Source organism: Bubalus bubalis, chromosome 5, assembly GCF_019923935.1.
Source record: "Bubalus bubalis isolate 160015118507 breed Murrah chromosome 5, NDDB_SH_1, whole genome shotgun sequence".
Taxonomy (NCBI): Eukaryota; Metazoa; Chordata; class Mammalia; order Artiodactyla; family Bovidae; genus Bubalus; species Bubalus bubalis.
In genome coordinates, this window is record NC_059161.1 from 1546239 (window position 1) to 1571593 (window position 25355).

At 48.7% G+C, this 25355-nt stretch overlaps 1 protein-coding gene and 1 long non-coding RNA gene across 3 annotated transcripts in view; one reads left to right on the forward strand and one right to left on the reverse strand.

Moving 5' to 3' along the window:
- Positions 1-1347: 1347 nt before the first annotated feature.
- The window catches only part of CAMSAP2 (calmodulin regulated spectrin associated protein family member 2), a 97674-nt gene continuing 73666 nt past the window's right edge, over positions 1348-25355 (reverse strand). For both annotated transcript variants that reach the window (XM_025285290.3, XM_025285289.3), the window contains 11 exons: positions 20246-20339; positions 18452-18536; positions 15624-15706; positions 15308-15377; positions 12936-15060; positions 10259-10395; positions 9412-9632; positions 6930-7002; positions 6082-6197; positions 4802-4920; positions 1348-4197 (listed from right to left, as the gene is read on the reverse strand). In XM_025285290.3, the coding sequence (XP_025141075.3) occupies positions 3892-4197; positions 4802-4920; positions 6082-6197; positions 6930-7002; positions 9412-9632; positions 10259-10395; positions 12936-15060; positions 15308-15377; positions 15624-15706; positions 18452-18536; positions 20246-20339 (3429 nt within the window). In that variant the 3' untranslated portion in view covers positions 1348-3891. The remainder of the gene's footprint in view (positions 4198-4801; positions 4921-6081; positions 6198-6929; positions 7003-9411; positions 9633-10258; positions 10396-12935; positions 15061-15307; positions 15378-15623; positions 15707-18451; positions 18537-20245; positions 20340-25355) is intronic.
- Positions 20247-25091, forward strand: LOC112585021. Its single transcript, XR_003109307.3, has 3 exons — positions 20247-20374; positions 22050-22170; positions 24895-25091. It is a non-coding gene; the product is annotated as an uncharacterized LOC112585021 (long non-coding RNA).

The following is a 25355-nucleotide window of genomic DNA, read 5'->3' on the forward strand; positions in this document are numbered from 1 at the left end:
CCTGAGTTTCACAGTGTCTACTGGGGATTTCCCTGCCAGCTGCTGTGACCGGGCCAGGCAGGCTCAGGAGGACTTCAGTGACGGCCGGGCTGAGCCGGGCTTGTGCAGGGGTGTGGGGGCATCGGGATCCCAGTCCCCCCTGCAGAAGAGACGGCCTGGCGGCTCGGGCAGGGGGCTGGGGTGGATGGAGGCTCGGGGGGTGCAATGTGTGGGGACTCGGCCCGGGCGCCTCCATGCTGGACTGGAGAAGAGGAAGGGAGGCCCTCAAAGGCTCGGCCTCGGTGGCTGGCAGCTGCTGGGGGCACGGACCTACCCAGAAGGTCGAGGACTGGTTTCTGAGCTGGGTGAGCTGCGGAAGGCCATGAACTTCTGGGTGAGGGGTGAGACGCACGGGGGTGGCGGGGAGGCCAGGTTGTATGGAGGCAGAGGCTGCAGGCCTGGCAGAAAGCGCAGGGGTGGGCAGGGCCTGGGGCGGAGCCCTGAGACTCTGCGTGCAGGAGAGCTGGGGACAGACAGGAGGGGAGCAGCCCACCCTCAGACGACAGCAGTCTGCAATTTCAAGCTGCCCCCAGGCCCCAGGGACAGTGTACGTCAACCAGAGGGCGTCGGACCAGAAAAGCCACCGCAGGGCTCTTATTTTGAGGGCAAAACTATCTTTAGTTGGAAAGTAGGGGTGGGCTTCCCTGGTGGCTCAGGTGGTAAAAAATCTGCCTGCAATGCAGGAGACGCGGGTTTTCAATCCATGGAAGACCCCCTGGAGAAGGGAATGGTTCCCCTCTCCAGTATTTTTCCATGGAGAATCCCATGGACAGAGGAGCCTGGTGGGCTACAGTCCAGAGGTCACAGGGTTGGACACAACTGAGCAGCTAACACTTTCCCTTCACACAGTTTTTAGGTTTTTCTTTAACTGCCCTGGTCTGAATGAGGAGAATCCGCAAAATCAAAGTGAAGCTTATGGAATAACTGTTGAGACCTGGCTCCCACTGCTGCCGGAGCTGGGTGAGCTCAGCAGACATTCACTTGTAGAGGCGCAGAGGGTTAATTCTGGCATTTTTAATGATCAATTCCCCAAAGAAAAAGAAGGAAGAAATCAGGCAAAATTAATGAAGATGAGCACAAGTGTCTCTGCATCACTGTGTGGACCGTCTGAGCCGCACAGACCGCGACAGGCTTCCCACAGCGCCTACGCCAGGCTTCAAACGCCCTCCAGTGTGATCGCTCTCATGGACACCTGAATTGTTCAATTTAAACTGAGGTTAAGAGACAGGAAAACCATGTGATGTGTTTGCCCAGGTGCAAATATTAGCCCCAAGACCCCGTATTTTAATCGAGAAACAGAAAGGGACATTTGGTGCCATGCTTTTATTCAAATGAAAGGGGAAAAACTACACTGTACCAGGAAGTAGCAAATAGGACAGTATTTTACAGCACAGCATCGTAAAAAACCTGTGAGTGACGCTCCCGAGTGGACGGCAGCACACTGGACGCGGTGCGTCGCCCCAGGTGTCCATGGAACCACAGCTAAAGAGCTGGATGTGGCTTTAAAACAGCCAACTGAACTGGAACAGTCATAACACAACTGAGCAGCTGAGGGGAATGGAAAGCTTTCCAGTGCCTGTCGCTCGGCAGAACCGGACAGGCCGCACTGGTGACCGTGACAAGGGTCTGGCAAACTCAACCAAGTAATCACCCAACAACATGACCTCCGATGATGAGAAGCACCAATGTGTTTCAATAAGTTGATGACTATCTCCAGACTTTATGAAATAGCATAATTCTCATTTGTATAATTTTAAAAACATAATTTAAAAAAATCCACAGACTTAAATATATCCATATTCCTTCTGCATGAATAAAGTAAACCATCATACTGAGAGCAAGGAACTTTTGTGGCAATATTCACATTCTACCTTCAGACCTCACAGACAGCACTGGGCACACACAGGCTTGAGAACAAAGGGTGGGCCTGTCTGGTCCCACAGAGTTACTTCCTCCATTGTCTTGCATTCAGTTTAAAACAATTTAATGGCCAAGTAGTATCACCAAAAAGATTGCTTTGATAAGGGAAATTTCATGGATTAAAAAGAACAAATTTAGTAATGTTGAAGGCTTGTTAACTCTCCTTTTGACTATTACCACATTTTGATTAGGTTCACTATTTTTTTAAACCAGTCAATCTATTTGACAATCATTTCCTTCTAATTGTGACTGAAATGGTTGTCTGAAAGGTAAAATGTGCAATCCCTCAGTTTTAATCTTCATATATTATATACACAATATGTATACACTTAAAATATAAGAGTTACATATATCCTGGTCTTTTACATGCAAACAGCAGATCACAAATAGTTCTGAGCTACACACATATCTTGCACAGGTATTGGAAAAAAATCTGTGAAATTTTCTTTTTTACAGTTTAAACAAATATACATAAATATAAGAACATAAATTACAGTAAAATATTGACAGCATTTGAGAAGATGCTGATAGCCCAGACGCACTGACGCCGAAGGCCGTATAATAAGAGAGAAGCACAGTCCAGGGACACCTCACTCCTACTCTCTTTAAAAAATAAGTGAATACATCATCATATGAGATATTAGTTATTTCTCTGAACAACTCAATTAGAGAAATGTATATATTTTTGTCTCTACTTCCCATGAAAGAAAACAGACTATGCATCTCATATATGCTACAATACTGTCTTTCCCTCTAAGGTTACACGTCGTCACAACACTGAAACATAACAGGGTCACAGAATCATTCAAGTCTTTTCCTGAGAATGAAGTTTTCCCCCAACTAACCCTCTGGGATGCACTGTTAAAGGAACAAAGATCACATAGGGAAGAGTTCAAGTGTGTATTTAATCTAAGGTGTCCCACTTGAAAAGGATGAAAAAGAAGAAAAACTCAGAATCAGTGAAAGAATGTGAAGCTATTTTAAAATTAAAACGTAGCCCTTTGTACATGTTTAAAAACTCTAAATATACCTTTTGTATCAGCTATAAATACAACGGAAAGACCTCTCAAGAGCCTGTGGCAGGAAGTCTTCCATCTTCAGACTACTCTCAAAGTGCCGTTCATTTCTGCCAGCTTACAAAGTGATGTGCTTCCAAAGAGACAGAAAGCCTTTTTGTTAAAAGAACAATCTAAGTGATTCTGAGACGGCCAGAGGCGGCGTGCAAACAGCACTGAGTTAATCAGCACCTTCTTGTAAGGTCTCCTTGGTGAAGCCCACGTGGTTTTAAGTGACCTATAGCAGCTCTGTACACTCCTCCTCTTGTTTCATAGGAAAATGTTAATCCTTGAGTGAATAATAAATACACAAGTGTAAATACCTGGCAGGGCGGTCCGGCCAGTGCTCTGACACCAAGCATGAGGGTTACTGGGGACTGGCCCTAGTGCTTCTCTCTGCACCCTAAGAACAGCGCGAGGCACCTCCGCAGGCCTACTTCCTACTCTTGTGATCTCCACATGAAACCAAATACAAACGTTATCCTGGAACAAACTCCAGGGGAGGAAAACAGCAAAATAAACCATCTGAAGACACTCATATACGTTAAAAAGTTACAAAAAAAACAGCAACAAACAAAACACACAGCTGATGATCCTAGCCTTACGTCAACTAGCGTCCGCAAGAACTCAGTGCTTTGCTGTATCGAGAGCCCAGCAGGCACACCTCCCCCAGCGAGCCAGACACCCACCATCACCTGGCCTGGCACCTCGGTGCGTCTCCAGCACTGTGGTCTACATTCCAGTTGTCATGACAACAGGGCTGAACGTCCAGTTTCAATGAATAAAAGTCTGTTGGCAATTAGAAAGGATTTCTATAGGCAGGAGGGATGAAGTGCAAACTTACCATGAACGTTCAGAAGCAGGGAGCTCCCAGTTCCTATGCTTTAGTGGGTAACAGTTTTTTGGGCGTCACTGGCCTCTTGGCCTGCCACAAATGGCTGTGAATGGTAATGGCATCAACACTGGCAGATAAAGTTTTAGCCGGGATGTGGCTGAACTGTTTCCTGTCAGAATTGTATTTGTAAAGGCCCTCGATCATCTTTTTAGTGACAGACTTAGGGCCTATCCCAGTCAGCTTACTGATCTCTTCAGTCTCTGGGCAGTAGGTGTACAGAGACCGGAACTGGCAGCCTGAGTCCCGAAATAAGATCAGGAAGTTGTTGGCATCTGACTTCTCCATTTCCTTCAGGATTACAAACAAAAACAAAACAACAATAAAAACCCTTAAACGTTTTGCTGAACACAATTCATATGTTACATTTCTTGACATGTAATTTAAAACAGAAACTCTCAAGCAGCTAAAATGCGGTGCATGTAATGCATGCCCAGCACGCTGGGCTGAACTGCGTGCAGGCCCCTTACGGCCGAGGGCCTGCTGGCTGTGCCCGAATCAAGACCCTGGAGGAACTTCAAGGTCTGCAGGATCTGCTAAATCTCTACCACTGACAACCAGGCACTGGCTGTCTCCTTTGCGACACAGCTCCATTTAAAAAAAGGCAAATAACGCAATCTACGTTTATGAAATGTGACCAAGCGACTCTGGGGAAGAAACATTTTGATTTTGTATTTTCATCTTAAGTCTATGCCTAGTCTTGAATGAAATGTGCAGTCTTCCAGAATCCCATCTGAGAGTTAAGTCCGTCTAATAATGAAAACATAGTTACAGACCCTTCATATGCGGCTGAAATTCTAGGAGTCCCTAAGGAGTGTTTTTTCTTGAATTGAGAGAGAAGACTCCTACAATTTTAAGACATTGCCCAACCTAACTTTCATGCAAACAGGCTTACCTCCAGTATTTTTTTCTTCTGACCTTCATTTACTTTTCCAGCCAAACAGCAATGAGCTAAAGCATTTTGTATTATGTGCTTATTGGATTTTGCACTGGGTTCTTTGAAGAGCTTTGGTCCTATGATAAGAATTTAATAACAATAACAGTAAAATAACTTTCCTAAGTCAGAAATACTACTTATGTTTAAATGATACAATTGTTCCTACACTGATTAAACTCTAACATGAAGGCCCCTGACTGCCCTGTTCCAGTCAGGACCCAGTTTTATCTACAGGGCCACACTCGCGGGTCCCCTTTGGCCTCCCGAGGTGGCCTGGAGGGCAGTACTTTCTGCCACTTTCCTGGAACTCCTCCAGGAGGCCTTCAGTAAGTATGCAGAGAAACCAGTTCTTTGGAAGAGAAAAAAATTAGCCCTGATTTGTCATGTTTATCTATATCTGGAATAAATTACTCCCAGCATGGCTGACTCAGAGCTACCAGTGGTCCTGCAGCCATGTAACTCCTGGAAGGTTCCCTGTGTGTCTGACAGCCCTGCAGGTCTGGGCTCCCCGGGGCCGGCAGGCACGTCTGCTGCACTGACCTTACAGGCTGCTGGGCCGGCTGGAGCCACAGGGTAGGAGGAAACAACTCTGGGGGAGTCAGCAAGCTCTGCCCCCTGGGCCTTCGGGGACCACTTGGGGGTCAGCCGGATGCCAGCGTCACCTCTCCCACCTACCTCTCCACGGCTGCTCCCACTTTCTCTCCTGCTTCATTGCTTTAGTTCTCACCCACATGTTATTCTGCGTGCTTCTCCTTCAACAACGCCTCTCCCAACAGAGCCAGACCAGGTGCCCTCCTGGACCTAAGGCCTTCCTTTATCTTTCAGAGCCTCTCAACACTTGCTCTAGATGCACAGGTCCAGACCTTGAAGGCCCAACACGAGGGGAAGGACTTGGCGGGGCCGGGCTGTTCCCCTCACTCATGACTGATGTGGGGCGGAGGGACCTCTGGAGACCAAACGAAGACAGCCTCAGACCCAGACTACAACACAGAGACGAGCAGGGTTTTTAAGGGAGAAGCCGGGCGCTGAGGGCTGAGGGATATTGCTATTTTTCTGAAGCTGAATTCATCTGGGACAAGCTGCCACCACTCTGACTGGAACCAAATCACAGACACTGACTTACCTGAAAGTGACCGCCGCCTCAGCCACTGTTTCCAATCTGTCTTCTGCATGCAGCACACCCTGCATCGCGTCTCAGCCCCTGGCCAAATGCTTCCCAAGGATGGGCGGGCACTCACCTGTGTACTCCGTCCCTGAGGCCACGGACGACGTGGTGGATGCGTTCTCCCAGTCCTTCTCGCCGTTCCGGCTGCCACACCGGCTTGGAGATAAGAAGCCTTCTACAGACTCTGATCTGAATAATATAAGACATGCACTGTAACGTCCCATATAGAGGAAAAACATTTGGGGCTCAGGAGGATGAAGGTGAGTGCCAACCAAACTCAACTCAGAGGCTTAAAAAGAAGACGACGGTGGTCATTCTGTCTCGTTCACAGCTGCAGGACCGAGACCTCAGTGGGCACCCCCCTGAATACCTGTGGAGGACAGATGGACGTTCCCACAGGACAACCGACAGTACCTGACGACCTTCACTAGGAACCTTCTCTTACATGGGTGCTACGTTATAACATGCTTCGAAGACCAGGAAATACTGATTTTTAGCTTCTAATACATATACTGGGTTGGTCAAAAAGTTCATTCTGTTTTTTCCCATAAGGTGGTTTGAAACCTCTAACTTTTTGGCCAACCCAACACATCCTTGAGAAAGAGGGAGCGTACGAAGGCGCTTTCCTAAGTCACGAGAGGGGAGACTAGAGCGGCTGGCGCGCTGCACACAAGGGCGTTCCGCTTCAAGCTCGACTCTACCAACAGTCAGCAGTGGCTGGCCCACAGATACACGCACTATCCTACTGATGTCATTAATCTAAAATCCAAAGGAAAAAACTGAAAGATGAATAGACCTCTTCATATATGTATTTTTTATAGACACCCAAACTGTCCAAGTCAGCAAAACTTGCGACCGTCCGCGATTACGGTGCGTTCACTGAGAATGTTGTTCTCAGGAGACGTCTGCGCTGTGACTCACCTCGGGGTCCTCTTCCCTGACTGCAAGCTTTCGTTATCGCCCGTGTTCAGTGATGCCAGAGAAAGGCTCGAGACTGAAAAGACACGACAGATTTGTGATCCTGAACAAAAATTAGAAATTTAAAAGGGGCAACTAGAGAAGAGTGTTCATTAGGTAATACCAGTGTATGAAAATTTAGCTAGTACAGTTTCTTTTCCTTTTTAGATACATAATATGCTTGCACACATATACGCACAACTTACTTAAAATGGGCAAGGAGCCTACTTTTGAGAACTAATGCAGTAAGTGAGGGAGACTGAGAGGTACACGCCTCCAGTTATGAGGTGATGAGTCAGGCAGCTGGCGTGTCTGGCGTGGGGAGTGCAGTCAGTCACTAGATAAACTCTTCGTTCGGTGACAGATTAACTAGATCAAGCCTGGTGACCACTGTGAATCGCTCTGTTGTATAACAGGAACTAACACAGTGTTGTAGCGCAACTGTACTTCAACAGCACAAACTCAGAGAAACGAGATCAGACTCGTGGCTGCCAGAGGCGGGGGGAGGGCGCCTGGGTGAAGGGGCAGCGGCCTCCGGCGCACAGGCCTCGGGACAGCAGGTGCTCGTCTATAACTTCCCTGACGCTGCTGTGTGACACTCCACACAAAAGCTGCCAGGAGACGGGCCCTAGGAGTTCTCAGCACAAGGAGAAAACATGTCTTTCTTTTTCTGAGATGTTTTATCTATTCAAGATGACGGATGCTCAGTAGATTTACTGCGGGCACCACTTCATGACACATGTAGATCAAATCACTAGACTATGCACCTTAAACTCACAAAGTGCTAAACGCCAATCACACCTCAACAAAACCGAGGGAGAAAAAGGATAAAATTAATTACTCCCAAACAGTGGCGTGGTAATAAATGAGTGCCTATAAGAAAAAAACTCAAAAAAAGAAAAAGTGACAAAGAAACTAACTATAATAATAAACTATATTTTAGGAATATCTAATTCCCAGGTAATGCTGGACTGGATAAAGCACAAGCTGGAATCAAGATTGCCAGGAGAAATATCAATAACCTCAGATATGCAGATGACACAACCCCATGGCAGAAAGTGAAAAAGAACTAAGGAGCCTCTTGATGAAAGTCAAAGAAGACAGTGAAAAAGTTGGCTTAAAACTCAACATTCAGAAATCTAAGATCATGGCATCACTTCATGGCAAATAGATGGGGAAACAATGGGAACAGTGACAGACTTTATTTTTTGGGGCTTCAAAATCACCGCAGATGGTGACTGTAGCCATGAAAATTAAAAGATGCTTGCTCCCTGGAAGAAAAGTTATGACCAACCCAGACAGCATATTAAAAAGCAGAGACATTACTTTGCTGACAAAGGTCCGTCTAGTCAAAGCTATAGTTTTTTCAGTAGTCACGTGTGGATGTGAGAGTTGGACTATAAAGAAAACTGATACTTTTGAACTGTGGTATTGGAGAAGACTCCTGAGAGTCTCTTGGACATCAAGGAGATCCAACCAGTCCATCCTAAAGTAAATCAGTCCTGAATATTCACTGGAAGGACTGATGCTGAAACTCCAATACTTTGGCCACCTGATGCGAAGAACTGACTCACTGGACAAGACCCTGATGTTGGAAAAGACTGAAGGAGGGAGAAGGGGATGACAGAAGACGAGATGGTTGGATGGCATCACCGGCTCAATGGACATGAGTTTGAGCAAGCTACAGGAATTGGTAATGGACAGGGAAGTCCACGGGGTCACAAAGAGTCGGACACAACTGAGCAAGTGAACTGAATTCCCAGGTAGCAAATCAATTTGTTAATTTCAGCCAATACTAGGTATCAAAATTTTTCACTGACTACAAAAGGTGGAGTTCTCTTTACTTTTTAAATTGAAGTATAGTTAATTTACAATGCTGTGTTAGGTTCTGGTATAAGCAAAGTGATTCAGTTACACACACACACACACACACACCTCTTTTCCATATTCTTTCCCATTATAGTTCCCTGTGTTGTACAGTAAGTTCTTATCTGATTCATATATAGTCATGTATATATGTTAACCCCAGCATCCTAACACTTACCCCACCCCATTATCCTCTGGCATCTGTTTTCTATGTCTATTTTATTTTTTTAACAGTTCTCTTTAAATAGTCAGTGTTACATTATTTTCCTTCAGTTTCAGAATAACTATAGTAATTCAGTATAGAATTCAGTATAGAATTCGGTATAGAATAACTATAGTAATTCTTAAGTTTCAGAATAACTACAGTGACAACCCAGGGAGATGGTATGTGAGGGCGAGCGCCCACTGGGCTCGTGTTCAGGCTGGATGTGAGCACTCGAGAGTGCTGTTGGCCATATGCACGCACGCGTAACAGGCTCCACTCGCAGGAAGCTTTCCTGCCCAGTTCAGAGCCCCTCGTGCCTCTGTGCCACTGCCGAGCTGGGGTCTGTTCTAAGCCACCTCACCAGGCGCCCGTTACCTGGGGGACCTTTCACGGGTGTCTTGGGGGACTCGAGGTGGTCCCTGTGGATGGACTTGGGCCGCTGCTTCTTCTGCCGGGCCACCTGAGGCCGGGGCTTGAGGACGCTGTCCATGTCCTCCATGAGCTTCAGCTGCTTGCGCCGCAGGTACTCCTGCCGGATGAACTCGCGGCGCGCCCGCTCGTCCTCCTTCTTCTGCCGCTCCTCCTCCGTCCTGCGCCTGGAGACGGAGCGGGCGGGCCGCTTACTGTGCACGCACGGGGGCGGTCAGGGGCGGCTAGTGCGCGTGAGGTGGGGTGAGCATGCGTGAAGAGAGGTGAGGGGCAGTGAGCGTGCATGGGTGGGGGGGGTGTGTGAGTGCGTGACAGGTGGTGGGGGCAGTGACCGTGCGCGGGGAGGGGGGCAGTGAGCGTGCGTGAGGAGTGGTGAGCGTGCGTGAGGAGTGGTGAGCATGCGTATAGAGAGGTGAGGGGCGGTAAGCGTGCATGGGGGGGCTGAGCATGCGTGACAGGTGGTGAGGGGCAGTGAGCGTGGTTGGTGGGGGGCGGTGAGTGTGCGTGGGGGGCGCGAGCGAGTCAACACCTGGAAAACGCTCCATTTAAAGTGTACCTGGGACAACCGCAGTCATTATATCATTAATAAATAACTACTTTAAAAAATGTGTGTGTGTGAGAAAAACCCAGGAAAATTATTTTAAATTAATGTTTCAAGCTTGGGATAAAAACATGCAACCAATACTTAAATAAATAAACTCCTAAGAAGCACCCAAATCAGCACCGATTCCGCGAAGGTTTCCCAACGCCCATTAAGGAGCCAGCAGGACCCCTCCCCGCTCGGTGGCCGCACCTGGTCTCCTCTTTCTTGTGCTCCATCTCGGCTTCCAGCTGCTGCTTCCGAAGCTGTGTCTCCTTCTCCCTTCTTAATCGTTTCTCCAACAAAGCTGCTCGTTTCATGGCCATATCATTTTCTGCCTTTTGATCATCCTAGGGAATGAGTTTCATTGAGGAGGAGGAAACATTTAAGGCACCAATATCCGCGTTTTCAATGGCTGAGGCCACAGGTAGTGGTTACTCTTAGAACTGAGAATCCAAATTACCCACTGAATCCTATTCCAACCCCACCACAGATGGACATGTTCCAAAATGATGAAGGAAGAAATGAATTAAAGAGGCAATACTTTTATCAAATAACAAAAGACACAAACTTCTTTGATTACATGTTTTCAAAACTTAGGAAGTTAGCAAAGAACAACATAAAATGGGGGAAAAAAAAGAAAACGTTTTCTGGGCCCTAATAAATAATTTACAGAGTGGAGAGTTTCTCGACACATTTTAAAATTCCATTTAAGTTGTATTTAGAATGCACGCTTGATGTAGAAAAGTCAAGGAAAAGCACCAAAAACATAGCTACCCAAAGTTGTATCATATAAACGAAATTCCTGCTGCACGATTTTTTTAAGTGGAGGCTCTGCCAGTTTGCTCGCTGGGTTCTGCACTGCACTGCGGGCTCTCCCACAGAAGAGGAGATGGGTGTAATTACACTTCGGACCCCAGGGCTAGCTAGAAGGTGGGTCCTTGGCCTTCTGGGCCTGCCTGGCTCCTAGGCAGACTCTCAGGGCCCAAGTTCTCAGAAGTCAGGAGGAACCAGCTGGAGAAGTGGTTCTGACACACTCCCAGCACGGTGCTAACCCTAACCCAAAAGACACGAAGAGTGAACAAGACGGGGCTCCTTAGGCGAAGGAGCTTCTAGACCCCTACCAGCCAGGGGGAGGAAGGGGCACAGCAAGGCACTGGCACAGAAACTCAGCCACAGCTGCGCTCAGAACGGAGAGAGTCAGAAGACCGAGTCAGCCAGGCTGAACATACACACGTCCGCACCAGACACGCTGCACACACTCGGCGGATGAGAGGACGCAGTGCCTGCAGGACTTCATGGTCTAAGAGAAACTGTGACAGAAGCAAGCCACGAGGTGGCTGGGAAGCCCAGGTCAGCAGCGTCACTATGAGAGTGCTGAGGGCGCAAGAGATGCGAGAAGACACTCCGTCCACCCCCAGAACCACGCAAGGCTGCGGCACACAGAGGCGGCCCGAGGCGAGCCAGACAGGACATCCCGATGGGAGCTACGGGGAGAGGGTGGACCCACGAATCAGCGGATTTGTCTGCAAAAGGCCCCGATCACATACCGAGGGGCTGCACTTTATCCAACAGGCATCTCTAAGAGACCCCGTGGACTTCCGCTCCTGAGAGGCAGTGTGAAGAAGGGACCAGGCAGACGTGGGGAGCCCGTGATGAGCTGCGACCACGGTCTGAGGGCTGAGTACCGGGTGATGAAGACAGAAGTGAGGAAAGGAGGGCATGGGTGGACACCCGAGGACCCCCTCTGCTCTCCTCTCGGAGGGAGCAGAGGTAGCAAGGTCTCTACACATCAATTACAATCTACAGCAGCAGTCCATTAAAAACATTAATAGCAGTCTCACACAGTTGGGAAACAAAAAACACAACTCACATTTAAGTCTCTAAATGTTAAAAAGGGCCGAGAAAAAAAGGGCCATCTCTCTATGACCAACTTCAAAGTAAGTTACCCATTCCCAATATTTAATGATCCAAAGCAAGCGATTGTAATCACTTCCGAATTCTCAGTTCTGACTCGAACAGGACTCCAGAAAATCTGCAAGTATAGACTTTTGCCACTGAAGGCTGTCTATCTATATTCTAAACTGCAGAGGATTAGAAATGATATACCTTGGTCTCTTAACTTTTTAAAAACAGAAACAGGAGTAGCACACGCACGTTTCTGATGATAAAAAACCATTCTTCCCTCTAAGAGTCTGGAAAACACAGAAAAATATAAAGATGAAGAAAAGGATGACAGGAGAAAAACTTTAATACTAGGCCTTCCTCAGTCTAGTACCTATGGTAAGTGTCCAGATGTTACCATCACAAGGTGATACTGTGCAGGACTTGGGTTAGCTGGCTGCAGTAGCCTATAAACGTAGGTTACATCAAACACCAAACTGGAGATTGGGGTCATAAGCTACACCCTCATCAGTGCTTCCAGAGGAGCTAGTCCAATGACAAGTGCTCAAACTATATTTTTAATGTTTCATCTTGAAAGATTCCGTCTGGTCAGTTTTTAAAATATATATATATAAAAAGTGTATGGGAAGATGGTCAATACTAAGAACAGAAACAGATTTGCCTGCAATGCCAAGTTATAACCTTTTTTTAACCAACTGGCAACAGAGTATCTTTTCCAAGAGTGAATCACTTGGTTCTCAAAAGGCTTTGCAGAAAAGAGAGAGACGGGGTGGGGCGGGCAAGAACAGCAGGTCTCCCCACGTTCAACGACGTGATGAAAGACCGCTTCAAAAACCAGAGTGCCTGCCGAAACCGCAGTCCACAAGAGTCGGACCAGAACATAGCCCAGGATTAAGGGCAGATGCTAACAGAGGTCCTGCTGCTCAGAGCGTGCGCGCGCAAACATGGAGAGGGGAGAGGCCTACAGCCGAGCGGGCAGTTTTACCTTAAAAAAGAATCCACAGCATACTTTCTGGTCCTCATCAACTTGTTCTTTATCACTTTCTCCATCATACTTTTCAACAGATACGTCAGCCTTTTCAGGGGGTTTCAAATCTGAGAGGGAGACTTCAATCAGATTAACGCTCTTAGGCGCAGCAGGCGGGACACTGGGTTTGGAAGGCAGCTGTGCGGGCTGACTCGGGGTGTCCTCGCTGGGTGCGGGGTGCGCGACCTCCGAGGCCGGGGCGGCCGGGCCCTCGGGGGCCGCAGAGGGTGGGGGCCGGGCCTCCCCGTGCTCCGGAGGCCCCGCCGACCCCTCCTCCTCTTCCTTCGCTCCGTCCTTGCGCCCAGACTCCTGGGCCCGAGGCTCTCCATCGTCGCCCAGACACACGAAGGACCGCGTCTGGATGGGAACCTGACTCGGGGAGAACCTCCGGAGCCGAGGGAGGCTGTCCACAGACCGCGGGGGCGTCAGTGTGCGGTGCAGGGGCGTGATCTTGAGTTCGCTGGGCCTGGGAGTCCTTTGATTTTTGACGGAGAAGGACGCGCTCTTCCTGGGCGCGGCCTGCGGGGACGGGTGGGCCGGGCGGGGCGGGTCGCGCGCAGGCCGGTGCGGGGAGGGCGGCGGCGGGGAGATGACCCAGGCCTGCTGCTCGCGCATGTGCATCAGTGCCTCCTGCTGCAGCGCCAGGCGCCGCATCTCCCGCTGCAGCGCATGCAGGGACGCGTTGAGCCTCTCGATGGAGCGCGTGTGCTCCAGCAGCTCGCCGTCCTGCGGCGGCTCCTCCGCGGGCCCGGCCGGGCTCCACCGCCCCTCGGGGTCCCCGGGCGCGCTAGGGGTCGACGGCCACCTGCCTGCAGGGCTCTCCGCGCCCTCCTTGGGGTCCGCCTCGGACTTGCTCCTCGGCCCGTTCGCCTTCTGCGGCTCCTTCTCGCGCGGCCGCTCCGTGTACACCTTCTCGTCCTCCGCGCCCGCCGCCTCCTCCCGCAGCGGGGAGACCCCGTCGCCTTTCTTCTTCACCACGGTGAGGAAGGCCGTCCTCCCCATCTTCTGCCTCTGCCTGGTGAACGCGGCCTCCATCTTCTTCTTCTGGGCCTCGATGGCCCGCCGCTTCTCCTCCAGCTTCATCCTCAGGTGCACCACCTCGGAGGCCAGCAGCTGCGTGGTGTCCCGGCCGTGCGGGAGGCCCGCGTCCTCAGGGGCCGGGGCCCAGGCCACCACGTGGGGAATGTTGAGCTCCGAGCCCTCGGGCGTGGTCTTCTGAGAGCTGCTGCCGCTGCTCTTTCCGTCCGTGTGGTTCAGCTTCCTGAACTTCTGCTCGGCAAAGCTGGTCATCTTCACCCCGGAGCTGGAGGAGGCGCTGCTCCCGGGCTGGGACTTGGTGCTGACCGTGCTGGGACAGGGGCTCAAGGCCTCTCTAGTGCTGCCGGTCCGCACGTCGTAGTCCTGCAGGAATTTGGACGCGTCATCCATGTCGGAGTCCAAGCTCACGGTGTAGTCTCTCAGGGACGAGTCCTCGTCCATGGTTTCCGGAATGTCTTCTGAGGGCACGTGGATGCCCGTGTCCACCTCCGTGGTGTCTGTGACAGGACTCAAGGCCCCTCGCGTGTCCCCCACATTCTCGGGACTGGACTGGCTGCGCGGGACGCCGGCATTCAGGAAGCTCAGCTCCTGGCTGTGGAGGAAGAAGCCGTTGGCAAGCTGTCCCGGCCTTGGGGTGTGGGCGGGCTTCTCCGTGTCGTGGATTATCTGCAAGGCCTCTTCGATGCTCGGGGTCCCCACCTGGTTGCCGAGCTCGTCGAAAAGCACGCTGTTGTGTAGCGCTCCGTTGGGGAACCTGTAGTGCGTGTTCTCGTTGGAATTCAGCTCGCCTGTGCTCCGGGGCACGTAGGTGGTCAGGTCACCGTGAGAGCCCACCGTGCGCTCCTCTGCGATGCCCGCCGCGTGCTCCTCCCCGTCCACCGGCTTGAAGGCCAGGTTCTTCCGGCTGTTCCTGGCTGCGCGGTGGTTGCTCAGGGCGAGCCCGTCATTGCTAAGGGAGCGAGTGATTCCTCTGTTGGAGGTGGATCTCTGCACAGCGTTTTCTTTATCAAAAGAAATATCAAATGAAACTCCATGCACTGACGATCTGAAAAAAAAGAGAAGGCTCTTAAATAACCCCAGAAAAGACAGGATCTGGTATCACTGAGAGATGTGATTTCTTCTCTCCCTCATTTCTCACAATCACATCCTCCTGGGGGTGGAGGCGGGGTAAGGCGGTCAGGACACCTGTCACCAAGGTCACTCCATCCTCTGGCTAGCAACAAGGGGTGGTGGGGTGGGGAAGGAGTGCCTCTCGCTAAGGCGAGTACACGGAGAGGGAGCCTCCTGTTTACCTTTTCTCCTTGGGCCATGTCCCTATGAAGCCATCGACATAGGACATAGACGAAGACCTTCTTATTCCTCCTTCAAATGCATGAGAAGAAAAGTCACTGGCACTGTGTAAAACAATTTTAACTTACAACATTTTAACAGATTTCACACAAGGTAAGGAGATACACATGGAGAAATGAAGATCATCTTATTAAGAAAAGCAAGCACAGAGAAACAGAGTCTTCGGTGTGTATGTGAACACTTTTTATTTGCATTTATTCTCAATCACTTTCCTGTTAACCACTCACACGGCACTCTCCGGGCTTTCTGACACATTACCTGAGGCTGAAGGATGAAGCTGGGGCTGTAAGTGCCTGGAAGGCAAATGGGGACGAGAGTGTGTGAACGCAGCTCCTTCCCCACTGCAACAGAAAAGACACGCAAAATGTCACAGCCTAGCTCTTTCAGACAAATCTAACATATGCAGCTGAAGTCACAGATACCACCGCCACCTCTGACTCTCCATCCTACATGGAAAAAAATTAAGGAAACACACCGTTTAAACCAAAGAACGGCTGTGATTATATGAACCTTTATGCATTTTATATTTTTTAGCCCAGGAGCTTGAAATACTACTTTCAAGTACAACTCAATGTCCTTGTGAGATAAGATATGGCACATTATTTTCATTTTATAAGTAGAAAAACTAAGAAAGAAGCTAAATGCAAATCATCAGCTTGAAGTACTTTGGTCAAATCTAACTTTCTAAAAGTACAAGTATGATCACTTCTTATAAAAGAGCCTGACACCTGCTTGCACGCGGACCTGTGTGTATGTCTCTAATATATTTACATTTCTCCTTATTTAATTCCACCCTATTCCAGTCAATGCAGGGATTAGACAGTCTATTTCTCAGTTTATGATGACATTTGGCCAAAACTTAATCTTTTTCTTCCTATGTTTTCAGTCCGCCATGGCTTACCTTAGTAGGTGAAACTCAGCATGCCCTGAGAAGGGCTGAGGACGAGCTGGGGGCAGGGCGCAGTGACCTAGCTCTCTGTGACCATGCTGCCTTTCAGCTAACGCAAACCGAGAAGATGAGCAAGCACCGAAGGATTCAGAGGCAAACCTCAACGCGCATCCTACTGCTCAGCGAGCGCCTGCTACACAGAGCTTTCCAGAAGCCTGCAGCAGGCGCACGCCTCTGCTGTTTCATCAGCTCCCTCGCACCCCACCCCCACCCTGCACATCACGTGTCCCCTCACCCGTGTCCTCGTTTGTGGGGAAGCCGAGGGACATGACCACGCTGCTCCCCATCACGGGTGTGTCTCGTCCCCTCCAGTGGCCTTCCCAAGCCTCTGCTCTTCTTACACCGACTATCAAGTGTGTCCTCAACAGAGGCACGTTCAGTTATTAAATATGTTCACTCTTTTCTTCTTTCCCAAGTGCTGGCTAAACTGTTGTACGTTCCTGTAACTGCCTTACTTCATGTCTGCATGGAGGGTTTTGGTGTGGGGTAACTCCTGGACACGCTAGTGGCCATGTGTGTGCAGTAGCTGCTACAAATGTCTTGCTTGCCGTCTTCTTCGACTCTTTCCTTGTGAGATCACTCTTCAGGCGCGAGAACACTTGTACATGCGGCTGCATCATTCTCAGGAAGAACAGCATTCCCTGAATCCCTCCTCAAAAGTTCTACAGTGGGAGAACTCACACGGGCCACACAGAAACTCAGAGACATGAGAGGGCTACACAGCGACCCACTGAGGAAAAGAAATTGGACAGCCAGCTGGTTATAGGAAGCTCTGCCGGGAAAGAGGAGAAAGGTGGCCACTCAGACACCTGAGAGACAGACAGAGGAGCCCTCCCGAGGGTGAGACATTTACCAGTGTCAGAAATGTGGAGGACTGTCTGTCCAAGTTTCTGGAAATAGTAACTGTGGAATAACCTAGTGTTTAAGTGGAAAGTTTAGAAGGTTTTAAAGATTTAACAGGACAAGAGATATGACCTAGGATATTGAGTGTTTTCTAAATTTCAAGGCAGGGAATGTTACTACATAACCAACCCAGGAAAGCATTGAGGAAGTAGCGTGTAGAAAACAATCTCCCATGGGACGCCATAGAGCAACTCCTGGACCAGTCGTATTCCAGCTTCACCTCTTCCTTCATGGTAAACCTCAGTGACGGGTACGAAACAGGGAACTTAACGGAAGTAAGAAAATCCATGGGGGTAAATCCGAGGGCAGGGGGAGGAAAGTGCTTTCCTAATTCACAGGGCTCTGAAGCTCACGGTGATGAGAAGCCCTCTGAGCAGTGAGAGGGTGGTGAGGGTTCTGTCCACACTTGGTCAGGACACAGTGGAGAGAAACTGCTCAGGTGTGAGGAGGAGTGACAGCTTCGGCACATGTTCACACTTTCAGGTTAAACCAAGAGTTCATGCAGAAACTATTTTCAATTTCTTACTTTTAAAAATGTATTTTAAATAGATTGGCTTGAATTTCTAAAAAAAAAAAATCACAAAGTACTTCGGATTTAAATTAAAAAAATCATATATTAATAAATTAGGGAGTCCAAAGTCAATACACATTTTAGTTTCTAAAAAATATACATTAAAAGTGCTTACAGGATCTGCTAAAAAACACTTTGAAACAAATTAATGTCTCTATCACATACTTGGGTCAGAAGTCAGGATTATCCTGATAGTAAATGTTTACCTGGCTTTGAATTCAATTCCTGATATTAAGAACTAAAGCATTAACTATTCAACGGTATAATCAACATTCCATCGTGACCTCTCCATAGCTGCAGGAACTAGCAAACCAAACAGGGAAAACTGTCTCATAGATTTAAAAACCTCCCCTGAGGCCTAAGAATTACCTATCATTTGAGCCTCATATGATCTCTATTATAAACAAGGTGTGCAGCAAGAGTTTAGTTTTAGGCTGATTATTTGGACCTTAGGATAATATTCTCCCGCTTTTCAGTGTGACTCATAAAAGCCTATTTATGAAACATTCAGTTCATGTAAATTTCAATGACACTGACAGAACAACAGGCTTTAATTGTAACTTATTCAGTTCAAAGTTCAACTGAAACTGTAAAAATGCTCATGTAATATAGTAATTAATAATCTTGATCTCCTAAGTGACTGGGATGGCCATCCGGACTCACCCTGGCGTGAGGTCAGAGCTGTCCAGGGCATCTCGCTGGGCAGCATTCGAGACAGGAAGTGACGGCAGATCCTCCACAGGCTCAGCTACAGGAAAGACGAAAACCTCAGAATTAACGTCAGCCCGTTTCCGCCACCGCTTCAAGGATCCTGAACTGCAAGTAAGTGTTTACTCTCAGCTTTCCTTACTCCTTACAGAGAATCATAGTGTATTTAGTTTTCTCCTTAAATTTTTCAAAAGGACAAATCTTTAAACACTTCTTGGAAGTGTTCTGACCTATAAAATTCACTTGGTTAAGGCTAAATGGGGGAAAAAAGGCTTAATATAAAATAAATAGATAATTAAAAATAAACGAGTATTCAACTTTGCAAAAGCTTTCACAGAGCTTGTTACACATGGGCACTTTTACGTCCACGATAGAGTTGGTGTTTTGGTAATCAATTAAAGAGACAGAATTTTGTTGGTTAATAACTAAAACACAGCTAGCTACAGTTTACGTTTTTGCGAATAACTCTCATTTAGCTTTTTGCTTTTGAGACCTAATATAACAACTGTCGAATATTTTGAACAGTGGGCTTCACAGACGAGATCACACAAAGCACCGCATGTGAAAACCGCGCTAACAGTAAGAGGCGTGGCACTCGGGTTGTGATCAGCACGGAGAGCCCGGCTTTCCCGACCGGCCCTCGCAGGGGCTCCGCGCCCACGGCCCTGCCGCGTTACGTGCCCTCGCAGGGGCTCCGCGCCCACGGCCCTGCCGCGTTACGTGCCCTCGCAGGGGCTCCGCGCCCACGGCCCTGCCGCGTTACGTGCCGCCTCCGCCCCGGGCAGGCTCACAGCCGTCACTGCGTGTCCTACAGAACGCGGCCTGGGCGCAGAGCGCGCTGAGGACGCCGCTTCTCCTCACTGGAGTGAGTGCCGAGTTCGCCCCCTACCCCTGCCCGAGTACAGACTTCTTCCTTCTTCTCTTTCCTTTTTCCTTGGATTTTTTTAGGGGGAAAGCGGGTGGGGATGCGGAGAAATAAGGGAAAAGACAAAACTGTGGTGGCAAGGAAAGCAGGCCGGCGGCGGGGAGGCAGAGCAGTCACGCGGCGCGCGGGGCGGAGCGCCGGCAGCAGAGGGGCGCCGCCGCGCTCAGCGAAGTCCTCCCGGGGGTCAGGCCTGAAGGCAGACTTGTTCTTTCCCCACAGAGAGAAACCTCTGGTTTTATCATGGAAGCCAGTGGAAAATCTGGTTTGCTTTACAGAAAGTAATGTTTTTCTTTTTTTTCTGTTTTTTTTCCAGAGATCTTTATGGTAACTTACCCCTTTATTTCTTGTTCGTGTCCTTATCGTGAGCAATCAATAGACTGTGATACTGCAACAATCACAGAACTTACTCGGTTTAAATATATATATATACACCCAAGCCTTTTCATGGCTTAATGGCAAATTCAGATTACAGATGAGAATCAAGCCATAATTTGAATGGCTTCTGGCCAACAACATTAAAAAACAGGGAACAAAACCTAAGGATGGGAGTAAAAGATGCAAAGGGAAGAAAGAGGGAAAACAGTTAAAGCTAAAAGCTCCACAACATAAGCCTTCGAATTCAGGGCTATTCTCGCTACCTCCTTTTCCTCCCCTAAGGTATGGCTCACTCAACAGAGAATTGAATGGCTTTAAATATTAAAATATTCAGAATTTATCCAGGCTAACAGCTAGAACATGAAACAGTCACAGGCCTTCCTGTACAAGAACATCAGGTGAGGTTGTTTTAACTCTCCATTCTGTCTGTTCACAGGAACACTGATCACCTCCTTGTGGATGAGCGACACGGGGCTGGACAAAGGAGGGCTTCACAACCTCAAACCACCAGAAGAGCTCGGCCATGAACACCAGGTAGTTACTCTGAAAAGAGGCAAGAAAGTCAGGAGAAAAATCAGGTAAAGCTTGACCAACAAGCAATGATAAGAAGATTTTTACTCTGTGTTACCTATTGAAATACAGCTTTAAATATCAGTCACTCATCGAAATTTGTGATTAAAAAAAGAAAGCAATGAGAACGCTTATAATCTCTATGGGCTGTGTTGTGCGTTACCTTCTCAGCAGCTTTCATTCTCAACTATATTTGTTTCTCCGATACATTCATTCTCCCCCTAGGCTGAACCCGTCCTGCTGCTGCTGCTGCAAAGTCGCTTCAGTCGTGTCCGACCTACTTGGCTTTTAAACAAGCTCAGGGACTTCCCTGGTGGTCCAGTGGTTATGACTCTGCGCTTTCAATGCAGGGGGCTTGGGTTTGATCCCTGGTTGGGGAACTAAAATCCCGCATGCCACGCAGCATGGCCAAAAAACTAAAAACATTTAAAAAATAAGTAAGCCCGCTCGAGTCTCTCCTACTGAGCACAAGGCACAAGCTTCACCCGACTCCCCTCCTCCGGCTGCCCCTCGGCCCGCCCCCGGCCCCGCCCTCACCCTCGGCCCCGCCCCCGGCCCCGCCCTCACCCTCGGCCCCGCCCCGCCCCGCCCCGCCCCGCCCCGCCCCGCCCTCACCTCCGCACAGGCTTCTGTCAGGCGGCCTCCCCCACCCACCCACCCTGTCCCAGCCCTCCACTCCCAGTCCACTCCCGCACTGCACGCAGCCACGAAACTGCATCTGCTCAAGTCACCAACGACTATGTACTAAATCAAACAGATTCTGTAGTCTCCCTTGAACCTGACCTCTCAGTGGCACCAATACTCTCGATCTGTCTCCTCTGTGAAGACTGCCACCTGCCCCTATCAGGTGGCTCCGGAACGCGTGACTGTCCTGAGACATGCAGTGGCCTTCGAGCATCTCCACGTGTGTTTCTCTACCTGCACCAGTCATCCTCCCCACAACCCTGATCCCGTTCCAGCCTCATCTCCCTGACTGACAACTGCCATCACAGGGAACAAACCAGAAACCTAGGAGTCGCCCCATGCCCCCTTCTTCCTCCCTTCCCACACCAAGTCATCCTCAGGGCTGCAGAGTCTGCACGCTAAACATCTCTGAGCCCACCCACTTCTCCCCATCTTCATCATAATTACTCTGATTCAAATGTTTTCACCGCTTGGTTAGAATACAATCCCCTTTTCTTTGACTTATTAAGTCAAACTTCTCAAAATGTAGCACCCTTTCCCCCACTTTCCCCACCCTTAGGGAAAGACTGACTACAGGTTACAAGTAGGTACTTGATCAGGGCCCTCCTCAATTTCCCCAGCTTCATCGAATACCATATTCTCCAGGCTTCCTCCTCTTACCCGGCCAGCACTCTGTCTTCAGTGTTCAAGGCAGGGCCTGGTATGTGATAGATGCCCAATAAATATTTACTGAATGAATGTATAAATGAATAAGTAAACACATAATAAAAAAGGCCAGTCACAGGCAAAACATTGATAGGGAGTATCTCTGGGCAGTAAGATGACTGTGATTTACATTTATTCTTTATACTTAACTCACAGTACACTTTCTAAAGCCAAGGTGTAAAATTATATTTTAAATACTAGTGCTAGATTCTGCTCTGCTAGTACAATTAACTGAAAGCTGTGTATATGTTTTGAAAAAACACTTGTTAAGTGCTCCATAACTGTCTGTTATAGGAAATTAATCAATATTTAAGGACCTTGGTGCTCAACAAAACTACTCATCATCAGGAAAATGCAAATCAAAACCACAATGAGATATCACCTGGCACCTGTCAGAATCGCCATCCTCAAAAAGGTAAGCAGTAACAAGTGCTGATGAGGGTGTGGAGAAAAGGGAAGCCTTGAGCATTACTGGTGGGGATGCAACATGGTGCAGGCTCTATGGAAGGCAGTATGGGGCAGCATGGAGGCTCCTCAAAAATTAAAACAGAGCTGCCACAGAATCCAGCAGGCCTATCTGGGTACACACCCAAAGGAAATGAAAACAGGATCCTGGACAGAGATCTGCACGTCCATGCTCACTGCAGCTAAGACAAGGAAGCAAGCTGAGTGTCCACAGCGGGTGGATGGATAAAGATGTGGTATATATACACAATGCAACACTACTTAGCCCTGAGGAAAGAAGGGGATCCTGCCACTTGCAAAAACACAGATGGCTCCTGAGGGCACTGTAGTGAGTGAGATAAGTCAGAGACACACACTGTGTGGTATGCTGCACGTGGAGTCTAAGGAGCCAGCAGAGAGCAGAGTGGGGTATGCAGGGACTGGGGTGGGGCACGTGCCGCTCCACTGTGCCAGCCCCGACTATCAGTGAATAGGTCCTGGGGTCTAATGAGTGTGGCTAATGACGCTGCATCTCAGATTTGAAAGCTGCGGAAAGTAGATCCTCAATGCTCAAGAGAAATGGTAATGACGTGATGTGTGAGGGTGTCAGCCGCCTGTGGTAGCAATCACTCTGCAGTATGTGCGTATCAGATCAGCACACGGAACACCTTAGACTTCTGCAGTCACGCCTTCCCTGGGGGCTCAGTGGTGACGAATCCGCCTGCTGATGCAGGGGACACAGATTTGATCCCTGGGTTGGAAAGATCCGCTGGAGAAGGAAATGGCAATCCACTCCAGTATTTTTGCCTAGGAAATCCCATAGATGCTGTCCGTGAGGTCACAAGAGTTGGACGTGACTGAGCGACTAAACAACAACAACGTGTCAATTATACGTCAGTGAAGCTGGACAATTTTACTTTAGGCACCCTGGTCAGATAGCCGTCCTAGTAACATAACTGTACTGTGTTTGGCCACAAGGTGTCAGCACAGGAAGAAATGATTTCCCCAGTAACTGAAGTTTATGAAGAGAATTCCTTTCTGGATCTGCGAAGATTAAACAGCAACAGATCTGTCACCATATTCTAGGAATGATACCAAATTAATTTCATTTAAAAGCTCTTCTTTTAGTTAAGAAGTTCATGCAGCTATACATTAACATTCTTGAACAATGTAAACAATATCAAAGAATACAAATAAACAGAATAAAAAGTGCACAAACTCCTCTTGTCCACATCCTAACACCACAGTCAGAAGAAACCCCTGCTAACAGTTTTGTGTCTCTCTCTGCAGACCTTTTCCTGTGCGTCTATATATATGTGCAGATGTGCATACAGATGGAAACAGCGTTTTAAAAAGAGATATAAATCACATCACGTTATATATAATGTGTGCGACCGGGTGCTTCTCTTGGTAACTCTTGCGAGCTTTCTGCCTCCTCCTCTTGCACAGCTCAGCCACGTTACAGGACCCCCCACCGCGCCCCTAAGACGGGCTGCCCCCCGTCACCCCAGGAACAACACTAACACAGCCTTCTGTGCACTTTCAATCTGGTTAGATGCCACCAAGTTCAGTTCAGGCGCTCAGTCATGTCCGACTCTTTGCGACCCCATGAATCGCAGCACGCCAGCCCTCCCTGTCCATCACCAACTCCCGGAGTTCACTCAAACTCACATCCATCGAGTTGGTGATGCCATCCAGCCATCTCATCCTCTGTCGTCCCCTTCTCCTCCTGCCCCCAATCCCTCCCAGCATCAGGGTCTTTTCCAATGAGTCAACTCTTCGCATGAGGTGGCCAAAGTACTGGACTTTCAGCTTTAGCATCATTCCTTCCAAAGAAATCCCAGGGCTGATCTCCTTCAGAATGGACTGCCACCAAAGTACCCTCTAAAAAGGGCACACCAGTGTACACATCCAGTGTGGGGGAAAGAGGGCTCATTCCCCATGTCTCCACAAATACTTGTTGCTCAAGTCAACACATGATGGGATGCCCAGCACCATGGACCAAGCAACTTCTCGAGGATGAAGAATCTTAAAATACTCATTTGAAGACAAAATGTGGTTCTAATAATTTAGCAGAGGACCAAAATAGATAAAGTGACAGTGTTCTCTGCAGATAATTATCTATTTTTTAAATGCCTCATTTAGGAAAATATCTTTATATCTGGATTATGCCCAGAGTAAGTTGATCTAAACATCAGGGTTACATTTTATTTATGGGAAGTCCAAAGTATATGACTTAAGCAAATGTATTCTTACAGTTTAATGTACTTAATGAGACAATTTTTTCCCCTGAGATTATAGTAGTGGCCTTTAAAATTTTTAATAGGGAAGAATCAGCAAAAGCATTAACAAGATAAATATGAAAATATCTCCCATTTTGGTAAAAATGGTGTAACCATTCAAAATCAATCAAGGTCTTTCTTCCGACGTGTGGGCCAGCGGGGAGTGGGTGCTATGCTGGGCAGTGGGCAGTGGTCTGTTCTGGGAGCAGCTGCATGGCTGGCTGGCTGTGTCTCCTGCCTTGTGTGTAAAGGAGGAAGGGCACAGGGTGAAGCGGGCAGAGAGCAAGGAGCGCAAGCAGACGGGCAGAAGCGTGGCTCCAGGAGGCCCATGGCAGCCTTCAGGGAGGCGGGCACCGTGAATACGGCCAGGTGTCAAGCCTGACACAAGGCTGTTCCTCTCTAACATTACACAGAAGTGGCGAACTTCAGGCAAGGGCACAGGAGGCGGGAAGGAATTCCGCAGCTGCCAGGAACAGCAAGGCATCACTCCTACCACGGAGCTCTGGAACCTGCAGCTCAGAAGCCATCACGCCTGAGACACGTGTCTGTCTTCACTACAAAGTAAGCTCTGAAAGGACATGGATCTCTGATCGTCTGCTGATTCACCCAAACAGCCCGGAACAGTGCGAGGTGCTCAATAAACAGCTCTTGGAAGAAGCGCACTAAGCAACTGAGCGAAGCTAGGAGGCCCTGTGACATCGTCCTGAAGCAAGGGACTCGTGCATGGCTGATAAAAGCAAGTACTTTTATTTACCTACTAAAAATTTTATATATATATTGGCTGCACTGTGTGGCACGCAGGATCCTAGCTCCCTGACCAGGGGTTGAACCCACACCCGCTGCAGTGGGAGCACAGAATCCTAACCACTGGGCC